Source organism: Hyperolius riggenbachi, chromosome 4 (assembly GCF_040937935.1).
Source record: "Hyperolius riggenbachi isolate aHypRig1 chromosome 4, aHypRig1.pri, whole genome shotgun sequence".
NCBI lineage: Eukaryota > Metazoa > Chordata > Amphibia > Anura > Hyperoliidae > Hyperolius > Hyperolius riggenbachi.
In genome coordinates, this window is record NC_090649.1 from 422862965 (window position 1) to 422889394 (window position 26430).

At 44.6% G+C, this 26430-nt stretch overlaps 1 protein-coding gene across 3 annotated transcripts in view; it reads left to right on the top strand.

The window, feature by feature from the left end:
- The window catches only part of RALGAPA2 (Ral GTPase activating protein catalytic subunit alpha 2), a 493961-nt gene that overhangs the window by 74437 nt on the left and 393094 nt on the right, over window positions 1–26430 (top strand). For all 3 annotated transcript variants that reach the window (XM_068232435.1, XM_068232436.1, XM_068232437.1), the window contains exons 3-5: window positions 1620–1669; window positions 9540–9597; window positions 17675–17718. In XM_068232435.1, coding sequence (XP_068088536.1) covers window positions 1620–1669; window positions 9540–9597; window positions 17675–17718 — 152 coding nt within the window. The remainder of the gene's footprint in view (window positions 1–1619; window positions 1670–9539; window positions 9598–17674; window positions 17719–26430) is intronic.

Sequence of the window (26430 nt, forward strand, 5' to 3'; positions counted from 1 at the left end):
GGGCTACAGCCTTAAAGGACCACTATCGCGAGAAAGAAATGGGAAACATTTTAAAATACATGTAAACACACTCAAATAAGAGTTTTTTTTTCTTCCAAAGTAAAATGAGCTGCTTTTCTTCTATCTTGCTGTCACTTACAGTAAGTAGTGAAATCTGACGGACCTGACAGGTTTTTGACTAGTTTTTGACTTCATGGGGCATTCTTAGAACTTAATTTATTCTTTACAAAAGCACTTCCTTGAAAGGATCCTACAAAGATGCATAATACAGGGAGTCCCTTAGGTACAAGCAATTAACCGATCCTGTCGCATTTTATTGCACACACCCATCCTGCATTACCTCGGGTTAGTGTGTAAATGCAGATTAAAGTGCAGCAGAAGCTGTGATCTTGCCACTCCACTGCAGTCCAGTGCTGTGCTTCCCCCTGTCTGCTCACCACTCATCCTAGTGCCCAGCATCTCCTACCGCATGTAGCATGATAACCTGCTACATGAGGAGTGCCGACACTAGAGGGAGCAGAAAGCAGGATGGTCGCACAGGCACAGCACTGGACTCCAAAGGGGAGGTTAGAGCACAGCTTTTTCTGCGCTATACTCTGTCTTTACACACTGGACTAGGGGAGCGCAGTATGGGGACAGGAACAGATAGTGGGACAAGGGGACAGAGGGAGGCACACAGAGCCGGATCATCCACATGGCAACTTAGGCAGGTGCCTAGGGCCTGGAGAGAGTTTAGGGGCTGAGTTTATGCTAGCCCCCCAACAAATCTTGCTAGGTCGCCATCAAGGGTGGGCCCAATGTCTTGCTTATCTAGGGCACCATTTCACCTTTATCCATTTTTGGAAGCACAGGGGGACTAAAGGGGGCACGAGGAGACAGAAGGAGGCACAGGGGGACAGAGGGACACACTGGCGGTAGAGGTGGCACTGGAGGCTAAAGGAGGCAAAAGGGGACAGAAAGAAGTGCAAAGGGAGACGGGAGGCATAAACACACGTGAGGGGCATGGCTTAGTTTGGGGGAAGGGCTTAGTTTGGGGCTGGGCTTAATCAAGGGCATGGTGCCCAACCCCCATTCCAATGGCACTACAGCAAGTGCCCATAAATGCCTAAAAACACCCCTGAAGCCTAAGGTGCCATCAGATTTCATCAGCTCTGTATGTTCAGGGTATCATTCAGGGGCATAAGTACAAGTCATGGGCCCCCCTCAATCAAAACTTTAGTGGGGCCCTCATTGCTCATGCCATTTCTCTTGTCTACCCTTGGAGACCCTCACAGCTTGGGGTCCAATCCTGCAAGGGCCACAAAACAAGTGTGGACATCATCATCTTCACGCCTATAACAAGTGTAGCCACAAAAACACCTAATTTAAAGGATGGACCCCTGTATCAGAGAGAATTTAGTAGCCCCCCCCCCCCCCCTGTGGTCGCAGGAGCTGCTCCCCTATAGTTACTCCATTGCTTTCAGACTCGCCTCTACTCTGTAATAAGATGTACAGATTTATTTTGGGCAGAAATTATGTCATTAAATGTGTTTGATTTTCTTCTGTTTGCGTTTAGTCAAAACGTTTTGTCCTGTCATCATGTAGTTATAAAGAAGGTTATTTGCCTTTATTTTTTCCAGGGAATAAATCTCAAAGGGAGGAGCTGGACTCCATCCTGTTTCTTTTTGAAGTAAGTAATGTGTAATAAAACAATCCTGATCTTGTTTGTGTAATGACTGTTCTCCTTCACCTCATATGTAGTCACCTGGAGGAGGAAACAGAAACAAAGGTGCCACTGATGGGTGCGGCTTCGCTGTGTGAAATGTGTGCCTGTATCACATGCTGCTCCTTTTACACACCTTGGCCCACACAAGATATAGATCTGCTTGTTGTTAGTTCACACCGTATATATAATATTGCAGGATTTGTATAAGCTGTAACAAAGTAACGTTTTTCTTCAAAGGTTATTATGCTGTTCACCTGAACTGAGGGATATGGAGGCTGCAATATTTATTTCCTGTTCAACAGTGCATATTGCCTGGCTGTCCTCCTCATCCTCTGTATCTAATACTTTTAGCCATACCCTGAACAAGCATGCAGATCAGGTGCTCTGCCTGAAGTTGATTGCATTTGCCGCAAGCTTGTTTCAGGTGTGTGATTCAGACACTACTAATGCATAAAATTATTAGGAGGAAGCCAGGTAGCCTCATTGTTTACAAAGAAAATTAATATGTCAGCCACCAAATCCCTCTAACTTCAGGTTTCTTGAAGACTAATAAAGCGGGTTTCCTAGCAGCAAAAGGGGTTCTGTGGAGTCTTGCAAGAAACAAAAACAGACCCTTACCTGGGGCTTCTATCAGTCCCCTGTAGCTGTAACGTCCCGTGCCATCCTCCAGCGATCACTCATTCCCCGCCGCCGGCACCGGTCAATAATTTGTCTAACAAGACAAATAATGTGCGCTCCCGCTCGCGTGTCCGGGAGCTTACTGCACAGGCGCAGAACAAGGAGGACGGCTCGGGACATTACAGCTACAGGGGGCTGATAGAAGCCCCATGTATGTGTCTGTTTTTTGTTTATTGCAGGACTCCACAGAACCTCTTTAATAGCAGGCTGTAAGGTGCATATGTAAAGAGGGTGCTGGCTGATGGCCGGCTAATTTGTCTCAAAACAGCCATTTTCTTCACAAAAGGTGCCATATGAATTTAAAAAAAAAAAAAAAAAAAGCCAATTCACCTACAAATTAATATTTTTACTTTTCTTAAAAAACGTAGAACTATAGCTAAATACCACTAGATGAACAAATACAGCCTGCCTGTGTTTGTTCCTTCTATTGCTGACCAGGAATGATTGAGGAAGGGAGTTGTTAATTATTGTTGATTTATAAAGCACCAACATATTCCATGGCACCGCAAAAAGCAAGAAACAAACATGAGGTGCAAAATAATACAGACTGTGGTCTACACCAATATACAGAATTGGTAATTACAGTGACAAAAGTAACATAAATAAAACATGTGTAACAAATTCCAAGACACAAAAGGGTGAGTGAGCCCTGCCCTTGTGAGCTTACAATCTAAATGCATTGGGGGGAACAAGAGATGAGGTAGTATACAATAACCATACCTAGAGTCAGTGTGTCTCAGGTTATCCAGTTGGAGTACAACTTGGCCAGAGGTCATGGGGGGACTGGCCTAAGGTAGAGTGTATGCTTGTCTGTGAATTTTGAGGAAGCGTCAGTGGTTGGAGTGACGGATGTTTTGTTTCAGAGGATTAATCAGCGACCTGCTCTTTATTTATGAAGTGACAACATTTCTGTGCAGCTTCCTCTTTTATTCTCTTCATTTAGCCGCAGTGTTTGTTCATTGTGTTCTTCTAGGTAAATATTTAGGCTTGGGGTCCAGTAGAGCACTTTCAGAAGCGTTGATGCATTTTAGCAATCTAGAAAGCATTTTGCTGCTGAAAGGCCATGGGCGTGAGCCCACAGCAGCGCTGCAATCGCAGACTGATCGCAGCATTTTTGCAGTTGATCCAGGATGATTGGATTCAGGCCAATGAGCGACAAATGGCAATTGCCCCGTAAATATAGCAAAAAAAACATTGCACTTCGACGATTAGGAAAACGCTTGTGATTTCCACATCATTGGGAATCGCCAAATGCTGCCGCAAGTGGGCCCCTAGCCGTAGGCACCGTCTCCATGCCCTTTGGCACTTAAACATAAACATCTGACTTCCCCCAGTATCCACGTTTTTGTCTGTCTAGTGGTGGCCATACATGGTACAATAAAAACGTTCGATTATCCCGTTTATTCAATCTAAATGACAATCAAGAAATTCGTACGATTATCCCGTTTTTTCAAGAAAAATCTGATCGGACATGCTGGAAAATCTTTATATTCAATCTAACAGAATAATCGAACTAAATTATCTAAATTTGAAAATTGTACCATGTATGGCCACCTTAAAGGAGGTTGGATGATTTTGGAGTGGGCAGCTGACAAATGGAGATTAGGCGTGATTTTCATACTTGCATGATTAATTGTCCTCCCAAACCCCCCACCCATAAACATTAGATTGTCACATTGATTTTAATAAACAGATTTGGCATCTGCTATAAATCGTTTGAGTGCTGTTATAGAAGATTCAAAGGCCCAAGTCCCAAGGTCGGTCAGTTTGTGCAATCATCTGCACTCATGTGGATTTCCTTATGTACTAACCACAAAAATGCTAGTGCTATATAAATCCTAAATAATAATCTTTGCAGTTTTAACTGAGCATTGGATAAATTAAAGTGCAAGTCAGGCATAAAATAAAAAATCAATTCTTTCTTTATTTTTATCTGGTAAACAAGTATTTAGAATGCTAGCCAGTTAATAAAAAAGTTAAAATTACTATTACTTTTCTTGTTCATAAATGATCATTCCCCAGTTTACCTGACTCTTATTTGGTACATTGCCACACAAAGGAAGTTGCAGGGCATGCTGGGTTGTCCTTTTGACTTAACTAATGCAGCCTGATTGGCTGAAGCCTCTTTCCCTCCTGTTTTCCCCTCTCACACCTCTGTTCCTCTCTGATTGGCCAATATTTCTCATGCTGAGACAGTGCACTTTCTATAGTGCAGGGCGGGCAATGCATACACAATCAGGCAGAAGTAAGTAAAGGAGGAAATGGCATCAGAATTGTCTTCAAAATAGCCACAGTTAAAATTGGAAATGCTAAGAAGGATTTTTTTACTGTAGAAAAATCACTAAAATCAAAATGTGGACAGTACCAATACATATGTTTTTTTTCTGAGATAGTATGGCTGACAGCTCCTCTTTAAGCTAAGCAGCTAGATAATAATTATATAAAAAAATGTCATTGCCTGCCATTCCTAGAAAGATAGATTTAGAAACAAGAAGCCAGTGAACTGATAATCAGTACAGTTAATTTTCTTCTGGCTTACTCTTGCTTAAAGGCATGTCATTTATGAAAAACTTTATAGGCACACATGCATATCAATGCCGCCAATGCAGTGCTACAGGTTCCTTTTTACGGGCCTCTGGGCTCAGCAGTCCGGAAAATATGCTACAGAAGGAAACTTGTGGGTCCGTTCAGTGGATCTTGCAGAATAGATGGATGTGAACGGATCTATAGGTTATCATTGTATCTATTAGCTTCCGATCCAGTTTTTCCGATTTATTTATTTATTTTTTAGTGCTAATGTGAACGGGGCCTAAATGATAAAATGCTTCCTTCAGATTTGATCTTTTGACGCACATTTTATGAACGAATTGTTTAGAAAACTGTGCTGCTGTTATACAATTCCTTGGTCGATCAGAAAAGGAAAAATTATCAATCCGAAAGTTGGAGTTTATGATTGAATCGGAATGTAAAATCTTCTTAAATCGTTCTGATAATTGCCTTCCAATTATTTACGATCGTTCAAATCATGTCGAAAGATCGCATCTGATGAAAAAATTGGCACCTTAACCACTCCAAAAACTAGTGGTTCTGGTTTGCCATGACTTTTCCTGGCACGCCAAAACTTGTACACCATTTATAAAACATTGCCTTATCTCTTTAAAGGGGAACTTCAGCCTAAATAAACATACTGTCATTAAGTTACATTAGTTACCGTATATGCTCGCATATAAGCCGACCCGCATATAAGCTGACCCCCAACTTTTACCTCCAAAATCAGGAAAATGTCATTGACTTGCATGTAAGCCCCCTTCCCACTATAGCCCCACCATAGGATAAATAGACAGGTGTGTCTTAAGTAAAAAGAATCCCCCCACATAGTTATAAATAGCCAGATGTGCCCCTGTATTAGGCAGTCCCCTATTGCCAGATGTACCACCTATTAGGCTTCCCCCCATAGCCAAATGTGCACCCTATATTAGAAATCCCCCCCCCATAGCCATATGTGCCCCTCCACTATAGCCATATGTGCCCACTATATTAGTCATCCCGCCTACTTAGCTAGATGTGCCCCCTGTATCTCCCAATATTAGGCCCCCCGTATCTCCCTATATTAGGTGCAGTAGATGCAGAGTGTGCAGTAGTGGCTTAATGTACCTATCAGCGCTGGGGCTGTCTGCTTTAAGTATGCTGCCAGGAGATATACTGCTTTGTGAAAGAAGCTGTCTGTGTCCCAGCCGGCGGCTTCGTGCCCACAGGAATGTCCCCGGCCACTTGTACGGGATCACAGCAGTAACGTCAGCGCCGAGGTCTCCTACTCCGCTTGTGAGACACGCACACTGTGTACCAAGACGCCACTAGAGGGCGTCATAAAGATGAGCCAACATGAGCGTCAGAGGCTAAATAGGAGACCCGGGCGCTGACGTCACCGCTGTGATCCCGTACAAGTTGCCGGTGACATTCCTGTGGGCACGGAGCCACCAGCTGAACGCAGAAACCTGCTTTCACACAGCGGTATATCTCCTGGCATACTTAATGCAGACGGCCCGGCGCTGATAGTTAAGCCACTGCACCGTCCACATACTTCATGCAGGCAGCAAGGGTCCCCGGCCGCTCCACTCTGCAGACAAGCACCCCCTGCCTGGGGCTGGGACACACAGACACTGGCAGACATCTCCCGGCAGCCTATGGAGGGGTAAAGGGGTGACACAGCCACACATGACTCGCATGTAAGCTGAGAGGGGGACTTTTGAGCACATTTATTGTGCTCAAAAATTCGGCTTACATGCGAGTATATACGGTACGTTAATTAAAATAGATAGGTAATATAATCGCTTACCCATCCTGTTTTAAAAGAACAGGCAGTATTTGTGATTTCATGGGGGCAGCCATCTTTTTGGTTGAAAGGAGGTGACAGGGAGCATGAGACACAGTTCCAACTGTGCTGTATCCTGATCACCCCTCCCAGCTGTGCATGTTAGGCTTCAAATCTAAAATTCAAAATAAAAAAAAAATTGCGCCGAAACAGCAGAAGGAGAACAACACCAGAAATCCCATCATGCTTTGCACAGCATCAGGGGAAAGGTGCTCGAGCAGTTTTTCTTCTGTGCCGCTAAAAGTGAGGTTTAGGTAAGAAAAACAAAGTTCCGATGCTGTGAAACTGTTAAAGAAACACCAAGCCTTTTCAGTGCTGCTGAGTAGATTTTTAGTCTGGAGGTTCACTTTAAAGAGACTCTAATGAGAAAAAAAACCCCTCTGGTAAATACTTACCTCAGGAGGGGGAAGCCTCAGGGGGTCCTAGTGAGTCTTCCCCGACCTTTTGTAGATAACAGGAATCCAGTGCTGGCTCCCCCGAATCCTCCCCCGAAAGCTTGATAATCGAGGATTATTTACCTTGTCAGAATCCAGCCCAGGCACAGCAGCAGCTCTTCATCGGGTTAGGCGGAAATTGCCAAACCTGATCGTATCCACTCTTCTGTGCAGCCACAAAAGGACTCGCGCCTGTGCAGTAGAACGGAACAATCGGGTTCAACTATTTCCCCCTTAACCCGAATGAAGAGCTGCTGCTGGACAGGAAAAGCCTCGTTAGGATCCCCCTCCTGAGGTAAGTATGCCACAGAGAGTTTTTTTTTCATTACAGGGCTTCTGTAATGAAGCCCTTTTTAGGAGCAGTCCACGTTGATAAAGGATTATTTATGCAAAATTGTGATGCACTTATTTGTCATTTTGCTGTCTCCCTTCCAAGTGGATTAGTGTGGAAGAATGAAAATAAAATGATGCTATGCTGGATGTAACAGGATTAATGTAGGCCACTATTGCATTGGGTTTACCATCACACAATGCCTTGCTTCGTCTCTTTGCCAGGAGCAGTAATTTTAGCCTCTGATATGGAGGGCCGTTTCTTTTAATGTGCAGGATAATGTTTGTGCAGGAAAAACAGGTTTTTCTTCCGTTGCTCTTGTGTGTTGGAGCTCTTGCAGTGTTCCAGGCTGGTAGGGCAGCTAAGAGGAGGCTATTCCAGAGGAGTCATGCATGTCTGGAGCCGGTTTTCTCTGTTGTCTACATTTTCAAAATTTTCACTAAAATAAAATAAGCAACTTTTGTAAAAGACAAAATGCAACGCAATGCAACCTTTTTCATCTGCCAATGCCAAATTTGAAGCACATCTGAACTGTGTGGTATATGGAGGCTGACATCATTTTTTCCTTTTAAACGACGTAAATTGCTAACCTGCCCTGCTGATCCTCTGTCGCCAATGCTTTTTAGCCTAAACCCTGAACAAGCATGCAGATCAGATGCTCTGACTGAAGTCTGACTACAATAGCCATATGCTAATTTCTGGTGTATGATTCGGATACTACTGCAGCCAAAGATATCAGCAGGACTGCCAAGCAACTGGTATTGTTTAAAAGGAAATAAATTTGGCAGCCACTTTACCCCTTTCTGTTCAGGTAGAACAAGGGGATGCAGAGAGCACTGGGAAGGCTCTGTGGGATCCAGAGCCTTTCCTCTCCATAGGTTAGTATCTTTTTAAGGTAGGTTCAGGTTAGCTTTACAGTGTACTTGAGATGAAAAATACAAAATAAAATTATACATACCTGGTGGTTCCTCCAGCCCTCTTCGGCTTCATCTGTCCTTTGCCGTCCTCCCAGGCCGCTTGGATCTTCCATTAGGTGGCCCAGTAATTCGGCCATTCGGGGCCACTTGGTGCAGTTCGGCCACGCGCTCCCCTGTCGCACTCCTGTCACTGGGAGCGTTCTGCGCGCAAGCACAGTTTCCCTGACTAGCTGAATTACTGAGCCGCCTAGAAGAGGATCCAGGCGGCCTGGGAGGACATCGAGGCTGAAGGGTGCTGTAGGCAGCTACAGGTTTGTGTATTTTTTAAAATTATTTTTTTTTTATCTCCGGTTTACTTTAGTGATTGCACGGGGTAAACTGCTTAGTGAATACTAAATGATTTCTCACTAAGGTGATAACAGGAAAAACAGCTCAGAATCCTTTACAGCCTTCCCTCTCTATAGGTCACTATCTAAGTCTTTATTTTTAGATTGGTTCAGGTACCCTTTTAGTTAAGCATTGATTCCTAAAGCTAAGGATTTAATCCAGATTGAATCCTTAATTTAAGGATATAGTTTTGTGAGCTAACAATTCACAGGGAGGAATGCAGTGATAACTCCTAAGTGTGTGAGGAATTATGACCTGGATTTCAGCGTGGATTGATGTTTTGTAATACGTTTTCACTTGCTTTATTATCCCTAGCATGATTTTAGTGAATAGTGGCTACTTTGTTGTATCCTTCTCCCCAATGGCTGCCAGTATAGGCCTGACCTTATAGGATTTTGAAACAGAAACAGAATTATTGCAACGCTGGTTTCACACAAACTTTTTCAGACTTGACCAGTAAATTGGCAAAATTCACTAGAGGTTCTATAGTGTGAAGTGTTTTTGATGAGAGGGGATTGTTTAGGTAGACCCTCACTCTGCTTAGCTGTTAAATTGTGGTGATCTGGCAGATCGGATGTAAAGCAAAATCCATGCAGGACAATGTACATCACCTTTTGCAAACGCCAGTACTTGTTGTTAACCCCTAGTCAATTTGTCTTTGATGTTTGTTTTCAGGCATTGCTTTTACTTACTACTTTACTTTGTTCCTGTTTAGAAAATTCTACAACTACTACCTGAAAGGATTTTCTACCGCTGGCAATACCATAGTATAGGTAAGAATACTGACTTTATTACCTATACAATGTAACTTATTTTTGCATTTGGGGCGTGATCATATTGCCACATAACATCCTGTACATATTGAAGATTTTCTTTTAAATTCAACCTTGTGCTGGGTACACATGATGCTATTTCCCATCCGATCAATGGGAATTGGATGATTATTTCCGTCTTGTCCGATCTGCTCCTGTGCGATAACTGGATCAAGTTTCCAAAGTTATCACTGCAAAATCGATCTTGTTCTTGATCGGGAGTGGTCTGGTCATGTACACCTAATGCAACTTCCTCTTGGTCAATCGTATTGGGAAATTCTGTGTACTCAGCATTAACTAATGTCAACCTCCAACCAGGATAGAGATCAATAGTCATTTGATGATCATTCTGAGAAGGCTGTCAGGTTCCTATCACCACACCAGAGACCTTTTTTCAAGACTGCTACCTTTTTCCCTTCACCTCAGAGAACTTTTCTGACTATCCCATCTCCCCCACACTCCAATGGATGGCTGTACAAAATGCCAGATTTATCCTCTCTCTTATGGTGACCACTAACGATCCAATCTCCCCCCCCCCCCCCCACACAGCACAATATGGGGATGAGTGAGTAGCTGCATACACTATACTTTCTCTCAGGAGGCACCATAAAAGGCCTGACTACTATTATGAGTGTCTAGCTGCCTGAAGATCCAAGTGGATCATGTTACTGACAAGTTTTGCACCACGTACCAGTGGTTAGTCAGAGTGGTGGGCTTTTTTGTTTTTTCTGTTTTCTGTTATTACATTTTGCATCCCAGAGGTCCACCAAATTGTTAAAGGAACACTTAAGTCTCTAAAAAAAAAATGAGTTTTACTCACCAGGGGCTTTCAGCAGCCCCCTGCAGCTGTATCATGCCCACGCCGACTCCCATCAGATGCTCCTGACCCCGCCGGCAGCCACTTCCTGTTTCGGCTAAAGGAACCGACAGGCTGGGAACGCGATTGATTCTTCGTGTTCCTGGCCACAATAGTGCCCTCTATGCTGCTGTATGCTATATGTTATAGCAGCATAGAGGGCGCTATTGTGGCCGGGAACACAAAGAATCACTCGCGTTCCCGGCCTGTCGGCTCCTGTCGCCGAAACAGGAAATGGCTGCCGGCAGGGCCAGGAGCATCTGAAGGAGTCAGCGTGGGCACAATATAGCTGCAGAGGGCTGCTGAAAGCCCCAGGTGAGTAAAACGCATTTTTTTTTAGAGACTTAAGTGTCCCTTTAAGGGCAACGCGGATGAATTAATTGCTGGGTAAAATAGAAACTCACTTGAAATCACTGAACTTTCCCTTTGACATGTTCACAATAGTTTTGTAAATCAGCTTTCCGCGAATGTGCCCTGCATGTTTTTCCAGCCATGTGCTGAGCATGCAGGAATATATCTGTGGACATAATGGCTGGAAATGGAAGGTCAGGGGAAATGGAGTCTTATTGGGAAGACTGAGGCATCTGCTCGGCCTTCTTGAAAGCTTCTTCCTTCCTGTTCATGTTTTTTCATGATCATTTCAGAACAAAACACTGAGGACGCTGCCCCATGTTTTCATCTGAAAGAAACGTAGCGAGTTCAGGATACTGGAATCCTCATCAGTGGTTCTGACTATTCCATGCTATCCCATTGCCTTCCTAATAAGTACTACTTTCTACAGGGCTTTATTTCTCTATTATCACACGGAGGGTGTGTTTGGCTAGAATGAAGCAGAGAGATACCATAGCGATAACACATTTACAATAGAAAGCAAAGAACACACTTTGAATTTCTGTTACCCGAAATAATTGTAATTATTTTGGTTGACAGTTATACAATGGTGGGCTGTACAGACGTGCTAATTAACTGATTTCATAGCAAGAATTTCTGTTGCATGGAGGGGAAAGATGGGTGGGAAATGCCCTGTTCTTGGAACTTCTGATAGAATTTCCTTAAAGTGCAAGTTGGTAATTCTTGATTTAGAGGGAAGTCCTTAACAGCTTGGGGTGGGGGAGGTCACCAGTACACATTCTAGAACTTCACCCAAAACTAGAAACTCCAACCAAGAATTTAACTTTATCCCAATCAGTAGCTGATACCTCCTTTTACATGAGAAATCTATTGCTTTTCAGAAACAGACCATTAGGGGGCGCTGTATGACTGATATTGTGGTGAAACCCCTCCCACAAGAAGCTCTGAGTACCGCGGTACTTTTGACAGTTTGCCACAATATAACAAGGTTCACAGACAGGAAATAGCTGTTTACAGCTGTCTCCAATGTCCAAAACCGCTAGCAGCAGCTACATAACCTGCCCAGAGTAAAAATGTCACCATGTAATAAATGTCAGAATGTAAATCGGGGAGACTAAAGATTTTACAATGAGCAAACACTGACTAAATTATTTATACATAATTATTGTAAAAATGAAGCACTTTTTTTTATTACACTATTTTCACTGCAGTTCCTCCTTAAGTGCACCTGGTTGGAATCCCAGCTGGGGCACTCTCTGCACGGAGTTTGCATGTTCTTCCCGTTTCTGCATGGGTTTCCTCCAGGCACTCCGGTTTCTTTGCACACCCGAAAAAACGTATTTGCAAAAAACTTTGATGCAGATATAACTAGGGTAGGGATTAGATTGTGAGGGACAGTTAGTGATGAGACTAAACACTTTGTACAGCATTGTGGAAGATGTTGGCGTTATATAAATACTCTATTATAAAAATAATAAATAATAATAATTGCCAAACAAAAAAAAAATGAAAATCTCTACTGATCCAGTAATAGTAGAAATGTACAGTAACCAACCAATCATAATCTCTAGTTGGCAGTTAATTAACAAGCTCAGTGTTCTCCCCAGAATTTTTTTCCAGCCGGGTGGCATGAAAAAGTAGCCGGGTGGGGCAAGATGAAAGAATGCAGAGCAAGAGCTTATCTGCACAACTCTGCTTACAGCAGAGAAGGAGATGAGCCGATGACAGCCGGGTGCTCACCAAAACTAGCCTAGTGCAAGAGCCTGAGGAGAACACTGAAGCTGCTGTTTAATTAATCAGCAAGGTATTGCTTTTGGTAAGCTGAATATATACTAGGTCTATGGTAGGGAGTTGATTGCGAGCTCATCTGAGGAACAGTTAGTGGCATGACTATGTACTCTGCAAAGTGCTGAAGAAGATACCAGGGCTGTATAAACACAGTAATAACACCAGTTTGTTTCTGTTTATAACCCAACTTTCCTAAACCTTCTCGCTGTTACTACCTGGCAGTTGTCTAAAATGATCACACACCATTATTTCAGCCAAGAAAAGCCAGTGTCTGTATGGGCCTTCAGTATCCTGTTTGGCTGCCTATACTGTATATGTTATACATTTATAGATGGTCAGAGCTTTTAGCACACAGGGATAAGAGGCGCCCAAATGGATACAACTTTGTTAAAAACAACTAAAATATAATGGGAAGAGTTGGCGTACTTCAAAAGATGACATTGCGTTAAAGACAAAAAGTTCATTGAACACTGGCAATATGTTTTGTGGGTCTCGGCCCACTTCCTCAGGATAATAGTTGTGCCAGGTAATCACTAAGCTGAGCTCTGAGCTTTAACAAAGTTTTTACTATTTGGGCGCTTCATGTCCCCTTGCGTTTGTTACCCTCCCATTTAAGGGGACCTCTGTTCCCAGCTGCATAATCTGCAGTTGTGCAGTTGGTACCTTGTGTTTTTCTAGAGAGCGACCACACCAGGAACATCTGGGACACCCGAGTGGAGACAGGTATTATAATTTCCACCTGCTTTAGCAGTTGGTTCAACCCGATTTTGTGAGCAACACTCCTCCTCTCGCATTCCCCTTCTAGTGAGTGACGTACTGCACCACTTGGGCTCCTGCCGTCTCTATATGCTTTTCTTTTAAGGTGCGGTCTTCTTACCCTACCCTAGATCTTTTAGCAAGTTGGCTTTTTTATAGTTTTGATTGTCTAGACTTTTAGCTGCTTACTTCACATTGTATGTATAAAATATTTATAGGTCATAATTAGTGTTTATGTAATTAAAAGTACATTAAAATAAAAATCAATTTTAATGCACCATTTTGCTGTATCTCTGTCTGCAGTCATAAATCTAAATGAGTTGGTGCAGCTTTTAGTATGGGCAGCCTGGAATATAATAGCCAGTTATTATATGTAATTGTTTTAATTAGATCCTGCTAATGTTGTATGAAAAGTGCTGCAGAGAATGCCTCCTATTGTGTTCCCTGCCCCTAAATTATGAGCTGGCTTCCTGCTGAAAGAGCAGGTCAGGAAACCACTGTGTCTCTCCTCTCCCAATCCCCAGAATGGGAATCGGGACATTTGGGCGCTCAAACTTCTGTGGAGCCTAATATTTTGCAAGTGTTTTTTTTTTTTTTTTTTTTTTTTTTTTTTTTGCGGAAGCGCCTATATTGGTGGGTTTGCGGGGTGGGGGCAGTAGGAGGAAAAGACGTATACATGTAAAAAAAGGGCGCTGCAAAATTTGGGCGCAAGGCGAAGCTGAAAAACGCCCTTACATTGCTGTAGCAAATTTCCCTACGGAGTTAATTACTATTCCCCCTCTAGGTCACAGTGGATAGTGGGGTAAGATGCAATATGGCTGTCAGCTATTGCTGTTGGCCGAATTGCACTGTTTTTGTCGCAATTTGGGATTTTGCCAGCGCCCTAATTACTTTACGGCCTATGACAGTGCCCACCTGTCCTCAGTGACATCACTGGGGGCGAGTCCATCAGCGGGGGCGGGGGAGTCGGTTAGGGTCACACATCGGTAGAGGGAGAGCTTGTGTGAAAATAGGGTTAGGTTTAGCTATTGTAAAATATTGATAACATTTACTGATATTTTCTGAATTAGCACTGCACAGTCGTAAGATATTAGCCAGTTTACCAATATTCTACTAGCAGCTATTTCTGGCGCCCTTAGATGTGCCTGGATAGCATGCGCTTATGTTTGCATAGTTCTTTTGAGCGGAGCAGTAAAGCGTTTTAGAAATGCTAGTTTAATGCCTAGTACACACCATACAATTTTCTGTTACATTTTTCTGTTTATTTTCTGTAATGCTGGGCATACCCGGGTCGATCCGGCGGCCGATTAGCCGCCGGATCGACTCCTGCCGCAGCCCCGCTCGTCCGTGCGTGCGCCCGGATCGATTCCCGTTCGTCCCCGCCAGTGCTTCTTATCTTCCGCTCGATTCGCCGCTATTGTCCGCCTGCGGGTATCGAGCGCGGAATCGATCCTCGCGGTCATCGGACACGTTGGATATTATCAATCGAGCCATCAGCTGCTCGATTGATAAGCCTGCATTGAGCCGTGTATGCCCAGCATAAAGTACTGGTAGAGACTGGTCATTATCTCTGGTGCATTGTCTTCTGGCTATTTCCTGCTGAGTACAACAATGTCTAATTGCTAGGCAGACAGATGATGGTTAGATAGATAATTTCCAACATGTTATCTATCTGGCAGGTATCTAACTATAGAGTAAAGGTGGCCATACACTGGTCGATGTGCCATCGACCAGCTGACAGATCCCTATCTGATCGAATCTGATCAGAGAGGGATCGTATGGCTGTCTTTACTGCAAACAGATTGTGAATCGATTTCAGCCTGAAACCGATTCACCATCTGCTGAGCTGCTCCTGCCGCCTGTCCCCCCCCCCCCCCCCCCCCCGTATACATTACCTGATGCTGGCTCCCGGGCATCTTCTCCGCATTGCACGGCTCTGTTCCGGCTCCATCCTGGCGCTTCCTGTGTTACTCCGTGACCAGGAAGTTCAAATAGAGCGCCCTCTATTTGAACTTCCTGGTCACTGCAGTGACACAGGAAGCGCCGGGATGGATGGAGCCGGAACAGAGCCGTGCAGCGTGAAGAAGACGCCCGGGAGCCAGCCTCAGGTAATGTATACTTGATCGGATCGGCCGCCGCTAGCGACGCGCACTTTACCCGCGGGCGATCGAGGGTAATTTCCCGCATGGCGCGAGCGACGGACCGATCCGATTTTGGGAGGAAGTCGGATCGGCGGCTGTGTTTACCGCGAACGATTGGCAGCAAATTCGATCCCAGGATCAAATCTGCTGTCGAAACGGCCGCGAATCGAGCCAGTGTATGGCCTGCTTAAGTAGCCATACACTGGTCGATTTGCCATTAGATCGACCAGCTGACAGATCCCTATCTGATCGAATCTGATCAGAGAGGGATCGTATGGCTGCCTTTACTGCAAACAGATTGTGAATCGATTTCAGCCTGAAACCGATCACAATCTGTGGAGCCGCCGCTGCCGCCTGTCCCCTCCCCCGTATACATTACCTGACGCTGGCTCCCGGGCATCTTCTCCGCATCTTCTCCACGCTGCACCCGCTCCATCCCGGCGCTTCCTGTGTCACTCCGTGACCAGGAAGTTCAAATAGAGCGCCCTCTATTTGAACTTCCTGGTCACTGCAGTGACAGGAAGCGCCGGGATGGAGCGGGTGCAGCGCGGAGAAGATGCAGAGAAGACGCCCGGGAGCCAGCGTCAGGTAATGTATACCTGATCGGATCGGCCGCCGCTAGCGACGCGCTCCCTACCCGCGGGCGATCGAGGGTAATTTCCCACACGGCGCGATCGACGGACCAATCCGATTTCAGGAGGAAATCGGATCGGCAGGTGCGTTTAGCGCGAACGATTGGCAGCAGATTCGATCCCAGGATCGAATCTGCTGTCGAAACGGCCGCGAATCGGGCCAGTGTATGGCCACCTTTATACTGGGAATACACTGCTCGATTTTGAGCCATTTAGATGGCTCGATAGATAATTTCCAACATTTCCGATCTCCCGCTCGATCGTTTCCCCGCTCGATTCCGCATTGAAGACAATGCAGAAGATAAGAGAATCGCCTATGGAATTGAGCGGGGAATTGATCGAGCGGCAAAATCGAGACGTGTATGCCCAGCATTATATGCCCAGCATAATGCTGGAAATACACGGTTAGTTTTTGAGGTGATTGGATGGTTAGATAATTTCCGACATGTCTGCTCTTCCGTTCAATCGTTTTGCCGCTCGATTCCTGATAAAAGTGAATGGAAAAAGATAAGAAAAAGGAGGGGAAGATAAGAGAGTCAAGCAGAAAAAACGAACCGTCTTTGCCCACCATAACAGAAAATCTAACAGAAAATTGTATGGTGTTTACCTAGCATAAAAGTGGTAACGACCACATCTGCCAAGAATCAGCACATCGGTAAATGATCCGCATGGCAGTTTGACCCGGCTGAGAGCGATGTTCTCTCTGCTCACCCCACCTGCTCTGTGATACTCATCATGCACCGTTTCATCAACCCTCCTTCCCCTACATAGCAACAGAACGCATGTCTAGCTTGGAGGCTAGCGTCTGGCCAGCCTCTGCCCAGCACTGTCATCCTAGGGACCCCGCTCTGGTAGCAGTGCTCCTACCAGTGTATGAAGTTTAAACGTTGGCCAGCTTTCCCTCCTCTCACCTGCCCAGTGATGCCTAAATAGGAGGAGTAAAAGAGCCCATAAGGCTGGTGAAGCTATTCATGGATATCAGGGACAGTGAGCTGATCCTAAGGAGTTTTGGAAATGGGCACTCAAGTCATGTGACCAGCATTTTGGGGCCTGCAAACAGTACATGGGCATTATTTATTTCTATGGGCTATTTGCCCTGTTCAGTTGATGGGGAGTCGGGTATGTGTAAGGGCTGGTTCACACAGACTACTGTGCGCCAGAAACATAACGTTTCTGTTGGACGACTAAAGCGCAGTTTAAAGGGATAATCACGGTTCCATTCATTTGGGTAGAAACAGCAGTGTAAATGACGGTACCAGCTTTTCCCGTCATTCGCAAAAATGCCTCGGTAGAGCTTGCCATCCCGATCGGCTACGTTCTGCAGTTCCGTGTTCCCCATGGGCTTCAAAACACGGAGCAATGACAAAGCATCGGTAACCAATGCCGAGGGCTGGCAAATGGTTTTCTGTTGAGTAGCAAAATAGCATTTGGCATCGGCTAAACGAAGTCTGAGCTGAGCCTATAACTTTGGAAACTGTTTATATTCCTGAACTATTTTTTTTTTTCTCTTTCAGGTTCCGTTTTAAAGAAGCTTTTACACACTGGAAATTCTGTAAAGGTATGAGCCAGAATTGTGTTGTTTTGTGCAGGTGGCTCCGGCCAGAGTCACTTTACTGAGTGCTTTATGCATCAGTGAAAATGTTTTCTCTTTGCACATTTTGCTTTCTGTGTTGATCTGATGCAGACTGGTTTCACAAATTAGTCTGGGAGAAGCTTCAGTGTCAAAATGTATTTCAGGTTTTATTGTGTTTGCTTTTTTTTCACCCCTCAATACTGATATACTGTATTTATCGATTGAATTGTGTATACTTGTACCCCTTTATATATAGTTCCGATTGGTTGTGAAGGACTTCAGAGAAGTTGATTAGGCTGCTGCTTGGCCGTTTTCACTTCCTCCATTAATACATTACTGTGACCAGTGAATCAGAGACAAATCGGTCAGTTAATGTATCACATGCTTCTCCATGAGGTTTGGTTGACATAACCAACACTGCTGGTCCGAGACAGGCAAAAGCGGTGCAGGAAATTTGGGTGCACCATGCATCGCTATGGGCCGGAATGTGAATTATGGCTATATCGGTGCTCAGACTATACATTTTATACTATAATATACTATAAAAATAGCCTAAATCGGGCCACCAGCAATACATGGCAGCCGAATTCCGTCTTATTCCAGAGTCCACAGCAGCCGTTAGGGGGAATAGTGATTAACGCCGCCTGTACTTCTGCAGGAGCAGGGTGAAACGTTTATCGCCTTTGCCCTTTGCCCAAATTTCCTGGCTTACTAATTACATGCATGCTTGCTGGTCACCTTGTGTATAAACCTGTTTTGGTAAAAGAGTGCGCTATACCAATTTGAGCGAACTCCCTTTTTCTACATCTTGTGTATAAATCTGTTTTTTGTTTTTTTTTTAGGGGGGGGGGGGGGAGGGGCTACGATGCTGATCTTTTGGCTTGTGTACTATGTAAAGCATGGTACACATCCTGTTCAAGCCCATCTCAGCTGAGAATCAAGCATGTGTGGAGGTGTCCACCAACAGCAAAGTTCCATACCCTGCGTGTTGGAACCTGCTACATGCCACCCTCCCCTCATAGCAGTATTATGTGTTGATCAGCTGTAGCCGAGGGTATGGAATCGGGTTTTCTGATACTCCTATCGTCTTGTTTCTCTCAGGTACTTGACCTGGAAAGAATTATAGCCAGGGGATGTACGGTGCAGGAAACCTATATTTTTAGAAGGTCGGTCAGCTCTGGCTGATAAAGCATTTTGCTGAGCAGATGTACAGGTAGAAATAGCAGATGTAAGGGTAGACTGCTGCCTCTATACATGAGATGACATGAGGAGTGGAGTTAATGTGGGATTCAGGAAAAGTCAGGATCCTGCAGGAAATGCTTAGGAGCCAGCTGCATTGACAACAATCAGAAAAACACGTTAGGCAGCAGCTGTACACTTTTTAAGGAGCATTTGCTACCTGGCTCCTGGGACTTGTCCTGCCCCGAGTCATAAGCGGTTTTCCTTTTGTTTGGCATCAGACATTTCAGAATAATTGCAGCTTTTCCCTGTGGAGTGTGTGAATCAGGACTCTCCCGATCTCTTTTGCATTTCAGGGAAATTCTGGACACAATTCTGTTTCCTTTACAGACGCGCTTTAGCTGATACAGGCAAATGACAGCTGAGGGTGGATGGAAGGACATTCCTTAAAGGGAACTGAAGCTGAGAGGGATATGGATGTTTCCTTTTAAACAATACCAGTTGCCTGGCAGTCCTGCTGATCTCTTTGGCTGCAGTAGTGGCGGCACACACCTGAAACAAGCATGCAGCTAATCCAGTCTGACTTCAGTCAGAGCACCTGATCTGCATGCTTGTTCAGGGGCTGTGGCTGAAAGACACAGGATCAGCAGGAGAGTCAGGCAACTGGTATTATTTTAAAAGGAAAAATCCATATCCTTCTCAGTTTAGGTTCCCTTTAACTTCTCTGGCTAATGTCTGCATACCTAGCGCACTTTGAACACTAGTAAATGAAAGCTTTTGTTAAATTTAATAATAAAATCTGTTTTATGTGTGGAATCGTTCGTCTTTCTCTTTATTTCTTGTTAATACATAAGTCTTGGTTATCTGGTACCGACAGGGATTGGCTGATGCCGGATAAGTGTGCTTTCTTCAGACTCCATGTTAGAACTATGCCTGGCTAATGTAGTACTATAGCTCACTCTATGTACATATTATTATTATTATTATTTATTTATTTTATTAAAAAGCGCCAACATATTACGCAGCGCTGGACAATAAATAGGGATACATACATTGCAACAAGGGGTGACAGACAGAGAGGTAGCAAACGGTTATACAATATAGCACAAGGTTATACATACAATCGGGGTATAAAATGCGATTTACAGAGACCCAGCAAAACAAGTACGAGTTAGTCCATGAGAAGGGTGTAATTGCTGGGGTAGTAAAATTAAGAAGGACACACTAAGGGAGGGGGTAAAACCTTGGATTGAGAGCAACTTGGTTTAAAGAGAACCCGAGGTGTGTTTAAAGAATGTTATCTGCATACAGAGGCTGGATCTGCCTATACAGCCCAGCCTCTGTTGCTATCCCAAACCCCACTAAGGTCCCCCTGCACTCTGCAATCCCTCATAAATCACAGCCATGCTGTGAGGCTGTGTTTACATCTGTAGTGTCAGTCTCAACTGCTCCCCCGCCTCCTGCATAGCTCCGGTCCCTGCCCCCGTCCCTTCCCTCCAATCAGCAGGGAGGGAAGGGATGCAGGCGGGGACTGGAGTTCTGCAGGAGGCCGGGAGAGCAGCAGACTGACACTATAGAGATAAACACAGCCAGCTCTGACAAGTTGTTTGTCAGCAGCGTGGCTGTGATTTATGAGGGATTGCAGAGTGCAGGGGGACCTTAGGGGGGTTTGGGATAGCAACAGAGGCTGGGCTGTATAGGCAGATCCAGCCTCTGTATGCAGATAATATTCTTCAAACCCACCTCGGGTTCTCTTTAAGAGCACTTTGCAATACAAGCAAACATTTTTGTGAAATTTTGACTGGATATACAAGCAAAGAAAAGTATACATGTGTCACATTATCACACCTGAGACAATATTTCTTCTCCCTTTGGCGCTGCAGGATTGTACTTAATCTTAGTGTAGAGACTGTGCAAAGTCACATTTCCATGAAATCCTCAAAAGTAACTGTCATTGGAGAAGTTTCTTGTTAAAGCTCCACAAAAAAAGGTTTGGGTGAGCCATCAGATGGCAATGATTCTGTTCGTTATAGTGAAAGACTTGTTTACATTTTTATTTTATACTATTTTACTATAACTGTTTTTGGATTGTGGGACAAATCAACTGAGTTTCCATTCATTCTTATGGGGAAATCTGCCGTGATATAAGAGTTCTTTGGATTACAAGCATGTTTCCGGCACTAATTATGCTCGTAAATAAAGGTTCCTCTGTGATTGATACTATATTTACCTTTAAAGAGCAGTTGAACACAGTCTTTAAAGGTTACAACCAAGGAGATAAAAAAATAATAATAAAAAAAGATGTACTTACCTGGGGCTTCCTACAGCCCCTGGCAGCCGATCTGTCCCTTGCCTCAGCTCCGGTCTCCTGGGATCCTCCATTGGAGATGCCGAGCTCGCTGTTGGGATCTTCTGCGCAAGCGTGTGGCCTTGCCACTTATGATTGCGCTAATTTGGCCTGGAGTGTTCTGCGCAGACGCAGTACTTCTGCCTGCGCAGAACACTCTAGGCCACGTGAGCGACGCAGCCCTGCGCTCGCACAGGCACAGAAGATCCAGACCTGGCGAGGTCAGCATCTCCAACGGAGGGGATCCTGGGACACCAAAGCTGCGACGAGGGACAGATCGGCTGCCAGGGTCTGGAGGAAGTCCCAGGTAAGTAGATCTCGTTTTTTTTTTTTTAAATTTCCTTGGACGTATCCTTTACACACAACATAGCCCACAAACCGACGTGGAAGTTGGCCTTCGCCACTGAGTACTGCTGGTGATTTGTGGTGGTTAAGACTGCTGGTTAGTTGAGTTCCGGATAACTACTGTATATTCATTTCAATTCTAACTAAGCTCCAGAAACAAAACTGCTTATACATAAACAAGGCATGCTGAGGCTGGTTGTATCTGTTACTTTAGTCATGGTAGTGCCTGTCCATAGCACTGCAGACTTCTTCACCCGCAGATGTTTTCAGCCAAATCCAAATCCAAAAAGCTTTATTGGCAGGTCCAAATACATTTAGCATTGCCAAAGCAAAACAAAACATTAACATGGGGGGGGAGGGGGGAGATATTGTGGGAATAAGGAAAGGATATAAGTATACAGTCCACAGGGGTGTGGAGGATGTAAGGGATGGTATGAAGGCTGAGACATACAGTCTGTAGGAGAGGGGGGTATAGATACACAGTTCATAGGGGACCTACCACTTCCTTGGATTAGGATGCCTGCTGAAGTCCATTTCCAAGCATGGATCACAGTTTGGAAGTTATGGTGCAGCTTAAAATTTATTTTGTTTGGAATATTTGGTCAACACCTGAACCAACCTGAATGTGTTATTGGCATATTCTGTAGAAGCGGCTACTGTGGTTTGGCTGCTAATCCAAGTTAAAGTCCTCTGCACCTCCTGCTGAACTTTACCATCATGCTGCATCACTTTCTTGTGGAAACGATAAGTATTTTGCAATTTTTACTGCTGCATTGTTTTAGGAAGATTCTTGATTAAAGTATTGAAGTTCTTATGATACAAGTGAGTTGCTCCTGGACTCTCTCTACTGTGGATTACAAGTTAAAGTAGAACTTGGATGAGAAAAATGTTCATTTATGCATACCTGTATACTATGTAATGTCTTTATATACTGCATGATACCTTTTTGTGCCTGGCCTCCCCTCCATGTTGCCGTTCTTAACAACAGTCGGTGAACAAGGGCACATGCTTTGTTCACTCTGCACACCATCTTAGCACACGCATCCACACAAGCAGCAGTCACTGGGAATGCTATGGGCATGCACGGTTCCAAATGTTTCTGAGCCCCGCATGCCCAGGATGCTGTTGGTCGCATCTGCTTTGCAAGCAGTTGGAACACGATCCCAACAGGAGCACAGGGGCACATGGAGTGAACAATGCATGTGTCCCTGTGAATAGGGGCTACAGTGGCAGCACAGAGGGAAGGTAGGTCACAATAAGGAGCCACATGGTTTCAGCAGATCATACAAATTATGCAGGTACACACAACTTACTTTAAAGGACAAGCCTATCTCTTCCTATCTAAAAGTTTGACTTTAGCTGAAAGGAAATATTTTTCAAGGAGTGATTATGGAGAGAAAGGGTAATGAAGAGAAGAATGGACAACCCACAGAGGCATGTAGATCCAGCATGAACATACATCTGTGCCTGCATACACTAAGGATGCTGCAGTCATTTGGGCACTGGGTAGAGCCGCTAGTATATTATCAGTAAAAGTACCGATATTCTATATTAGGGCAGTTGCTAATTCCAATAGTTGTAGTTTTTAACAATACTTTGCTATCCCCTAACCTAATCCTCTTCTAAAACAGACTCCATCTACCTACTCCTAGCACTAACCGACTCCCACCCATTGCGGTCTATGCATCGCCTATTTTACCGAGCTGCTTCTCTTGTGTGCTTACAATAGGTAGTTTTGCATTGGGTCAGGTATACCTTACAGTCCCAGATTATATATTCATGCCAATAACTGTCCCTCAGAGGGGCTCACAACCTAATCCCTGCCATAGCCATATGTCCATTGTAGCCTAAGGCCAATTTAGGGGGCTTATGGGGAAGGGGGGGAATTAACATACTTGTATGTTTTGGAGGTGAGGGGGGAAACTGGAGTGCCCGGAGGAAACCCACACAGACGGGAGGAAAACATACAAAAGTGCCTTGGCTGAACTCTAGGGACCCAGCGTTGCAAGACAAGAGTGCTATCCTCTACGCCACTGTGCTGCCTCTTATATGGCTGCCCACAAACGCTGGGCTGTCATACTGAAGCAGCCGATAGGTGGGGAAGCCACTGCTCTTATCTGCCCATTCAGACCTTGGCTGTCATACTGAAGCAGCTGATAGGTGGGGAAGCCACTGCTCTCATCTGCCCATTCAGACCTTGCAACAAATATGAAAAGAGAAGTCTGTTTCATTTGATAACTTCCCCTTGTCTGAATTGGAATACATAAACAAGTTAAAAGTGGGACATTTCAGAGTGTGGCAATCCCCATACAGTTTATTATTCAGGAGTGACACCATCAACTGAAAACAGGAGCAAAGTCGCACTAGGTTAAAGCCCATCATATTGAAAAGTGACAGGCCTGCTTTTAAGTAAAACAGCATCCTGAACAGTATCTTACAGTATCGTCTAGCAGTGCTTTATCATTGTAGCTTGAGTAGAATAGGTAGCATTGAAAAGGGTATTCTCTGCAGCCCTGACTCTTGGCAATTAAGTGAAATTGATCCTCCGCTCGCATTGCAGTTTTGAATTGTTTCCTGTGTGCCGAAACTGCAGGAATGTCAGAATCAGTGCTGATTGTGAATTTAGGTCAAATTCTAGCAGCTCAGAATGTCAGCCAATCCAAAACAGAAGGAAGAGCTGCATGAGCGTATGTTTCTCCAGCCCTGGCAGTCAGCGGCCCTCTGTCGTATTCAATATAAAAGCCAAATGGGATTATCATTTTTTTTATTTTGGCAGTAAAACACTTGATATAAAGGCTGAGGCTCTTGGCAGTGGTAGTTATCACGATAGGTGGGTAGTTAGCAAAAGATGACCCAAATAAAACCAACTGGAATAAAAGCATGTTTCTGTTGTGCTGCATGTGTACAGTAATCTACAGTACTAATCCACAGTTGTAAGTATGAACAGAACCGGAAGCTGAGAGGTCACCATGACAACCTGGCAACTGTCATATTTTATGTTACAAGGATTTTGACCAGTATCATTCCAAACTCATCCTGTATACTGATAACGGTAATCAGAGGGGCCCCAGCAATACCACCTGAGGTCGTCAAACAAACCACAGTATTAATGCTGCCACGGCTGGATATATCCTTGTATCCAAAGAAGTCAAGTAGTATAGTATGCCGCAGCGCAGGTGATCAGTATACCACAGATGCAGCACATTCCACTCAGCAGATCTCTCCAGGACAATGACACAACCTGTGTGTGCCCTCAATGCAAAAAAACCAAAGGGAATCTCAGTGCGTTTTAGCAAACGTGACCACTGAAGACGGCGAAATGCCGAAACTAGTCGGGATGAGAGTGGGCAGTGCTTGCGGAGTGCCAAGTAGAAGGTCTGAGTACCACATTTGTGGGAAGCGATATACATTGGGGAGGGTCCTAAGTGAATTTGGGCCCTCATTATGTGAGTAAACCTTACTTTACTCTGGCTGCTTTTTATTTGAAATAAAGTGGAGACATTTACGAAATGCACTGAGAGAATTCCTTTTCCTTTTTTTTTTTTTTCCCTTGCACTGAGGGCGCACACAGGTTGTGTCATTGTCCTGAAGGGACCTGCTGAGTGGAGTATGCTGTATCTGTGGGATACAGATCTCCTGCACTGTGGCATACTTTACTACTCATCCTATGTACTAACCCAGTGTTTCTCAACATTTTATTGGTATGTACCCCTTTTAAAACCCTGTACTCACCAAGTACCCCCTAGCATAATAAACATTATCCCAAGTACCCCTTGACAAATATCTATTTAATCGTAGTACATTATAATTGGTGCTAAACAATTTCCAAGCATTTACTATTGCTTTTGATTAGCTAAAATACTCATTTAGTGTAGTTTAAATAAGATTTATCATTCTCTAAAACTCTAAATTTGTTGTTCTTGGTTAAGTATATCAATTCAGAGTACCCCCTGGAACCATCAGAAGTACCCCCTGGGGTACGCGTACCACATGTTGAGAACCTAGGTACTAACCAATAGTTTATGCACAGACCTAGAAGCACCTGTGGGCAGTGCAGTTGTGGGCAACAGTTTAGAGCAAGCCACTGCTTAGTGTGGCGGTTCTGGGGTGTGCACAGGTGCATACGTATGCAGGTACCCACCTGTGGGCAGTAGCTTTGTGTGGTGGTAACTTACTAGGGGCAGCATAGTTGTGAACGCCGGCCAAGGGCCTGTACACACTGCTGCGCTTAAGCTGCGTTATTAAAATCACATGCAAAGTTTAAATGGCAATGCCTTTTATGAGTTATGGTGTGCTTGTAGGGAGCATAAGTATGCAGGGACCCACCTGTGGGCAGTAGCTTTGTCTGGTGGTAGCTTACTGGGGGCAGTGTAGTTGTGAATGGCGGCTTAGTGTGGTGGTTGTGGGCACTTTTTTTTTTCTTATAGTTACTCTTAAAGTATGCATGGACCCACCTGTAGGCGGCGACTTATTGTGGTGGCAGCTTACTAGGGGCAGCGCAGTTGTGAATGGCGGCTTAGTGTGGTGGCTGTGGTGTGCACGCAGATGTTTAATTATGCACGGACCCACCTGTGAGTGGCAGCGCAGTTCTGAGTGGTGACTTAGTGCAGCAGTTGTGGTTTGCCCGCTGCACGCATTATTCTTTTGAGAATCGGGGGGGGGGGGGGGTGGGGGGGGGGTGGGGGGGGGGTTCCTGGAGTATAAGGAAACTGCACACTACGTTGTAGCAATGTCTCTGTCCCTCTGTCTCGGAGCCCTGCTTTCAATACACTCTCTTATTTCCTATACTGAACATTTCAGAGCAGAGATGCAATGTTAGCACAGTG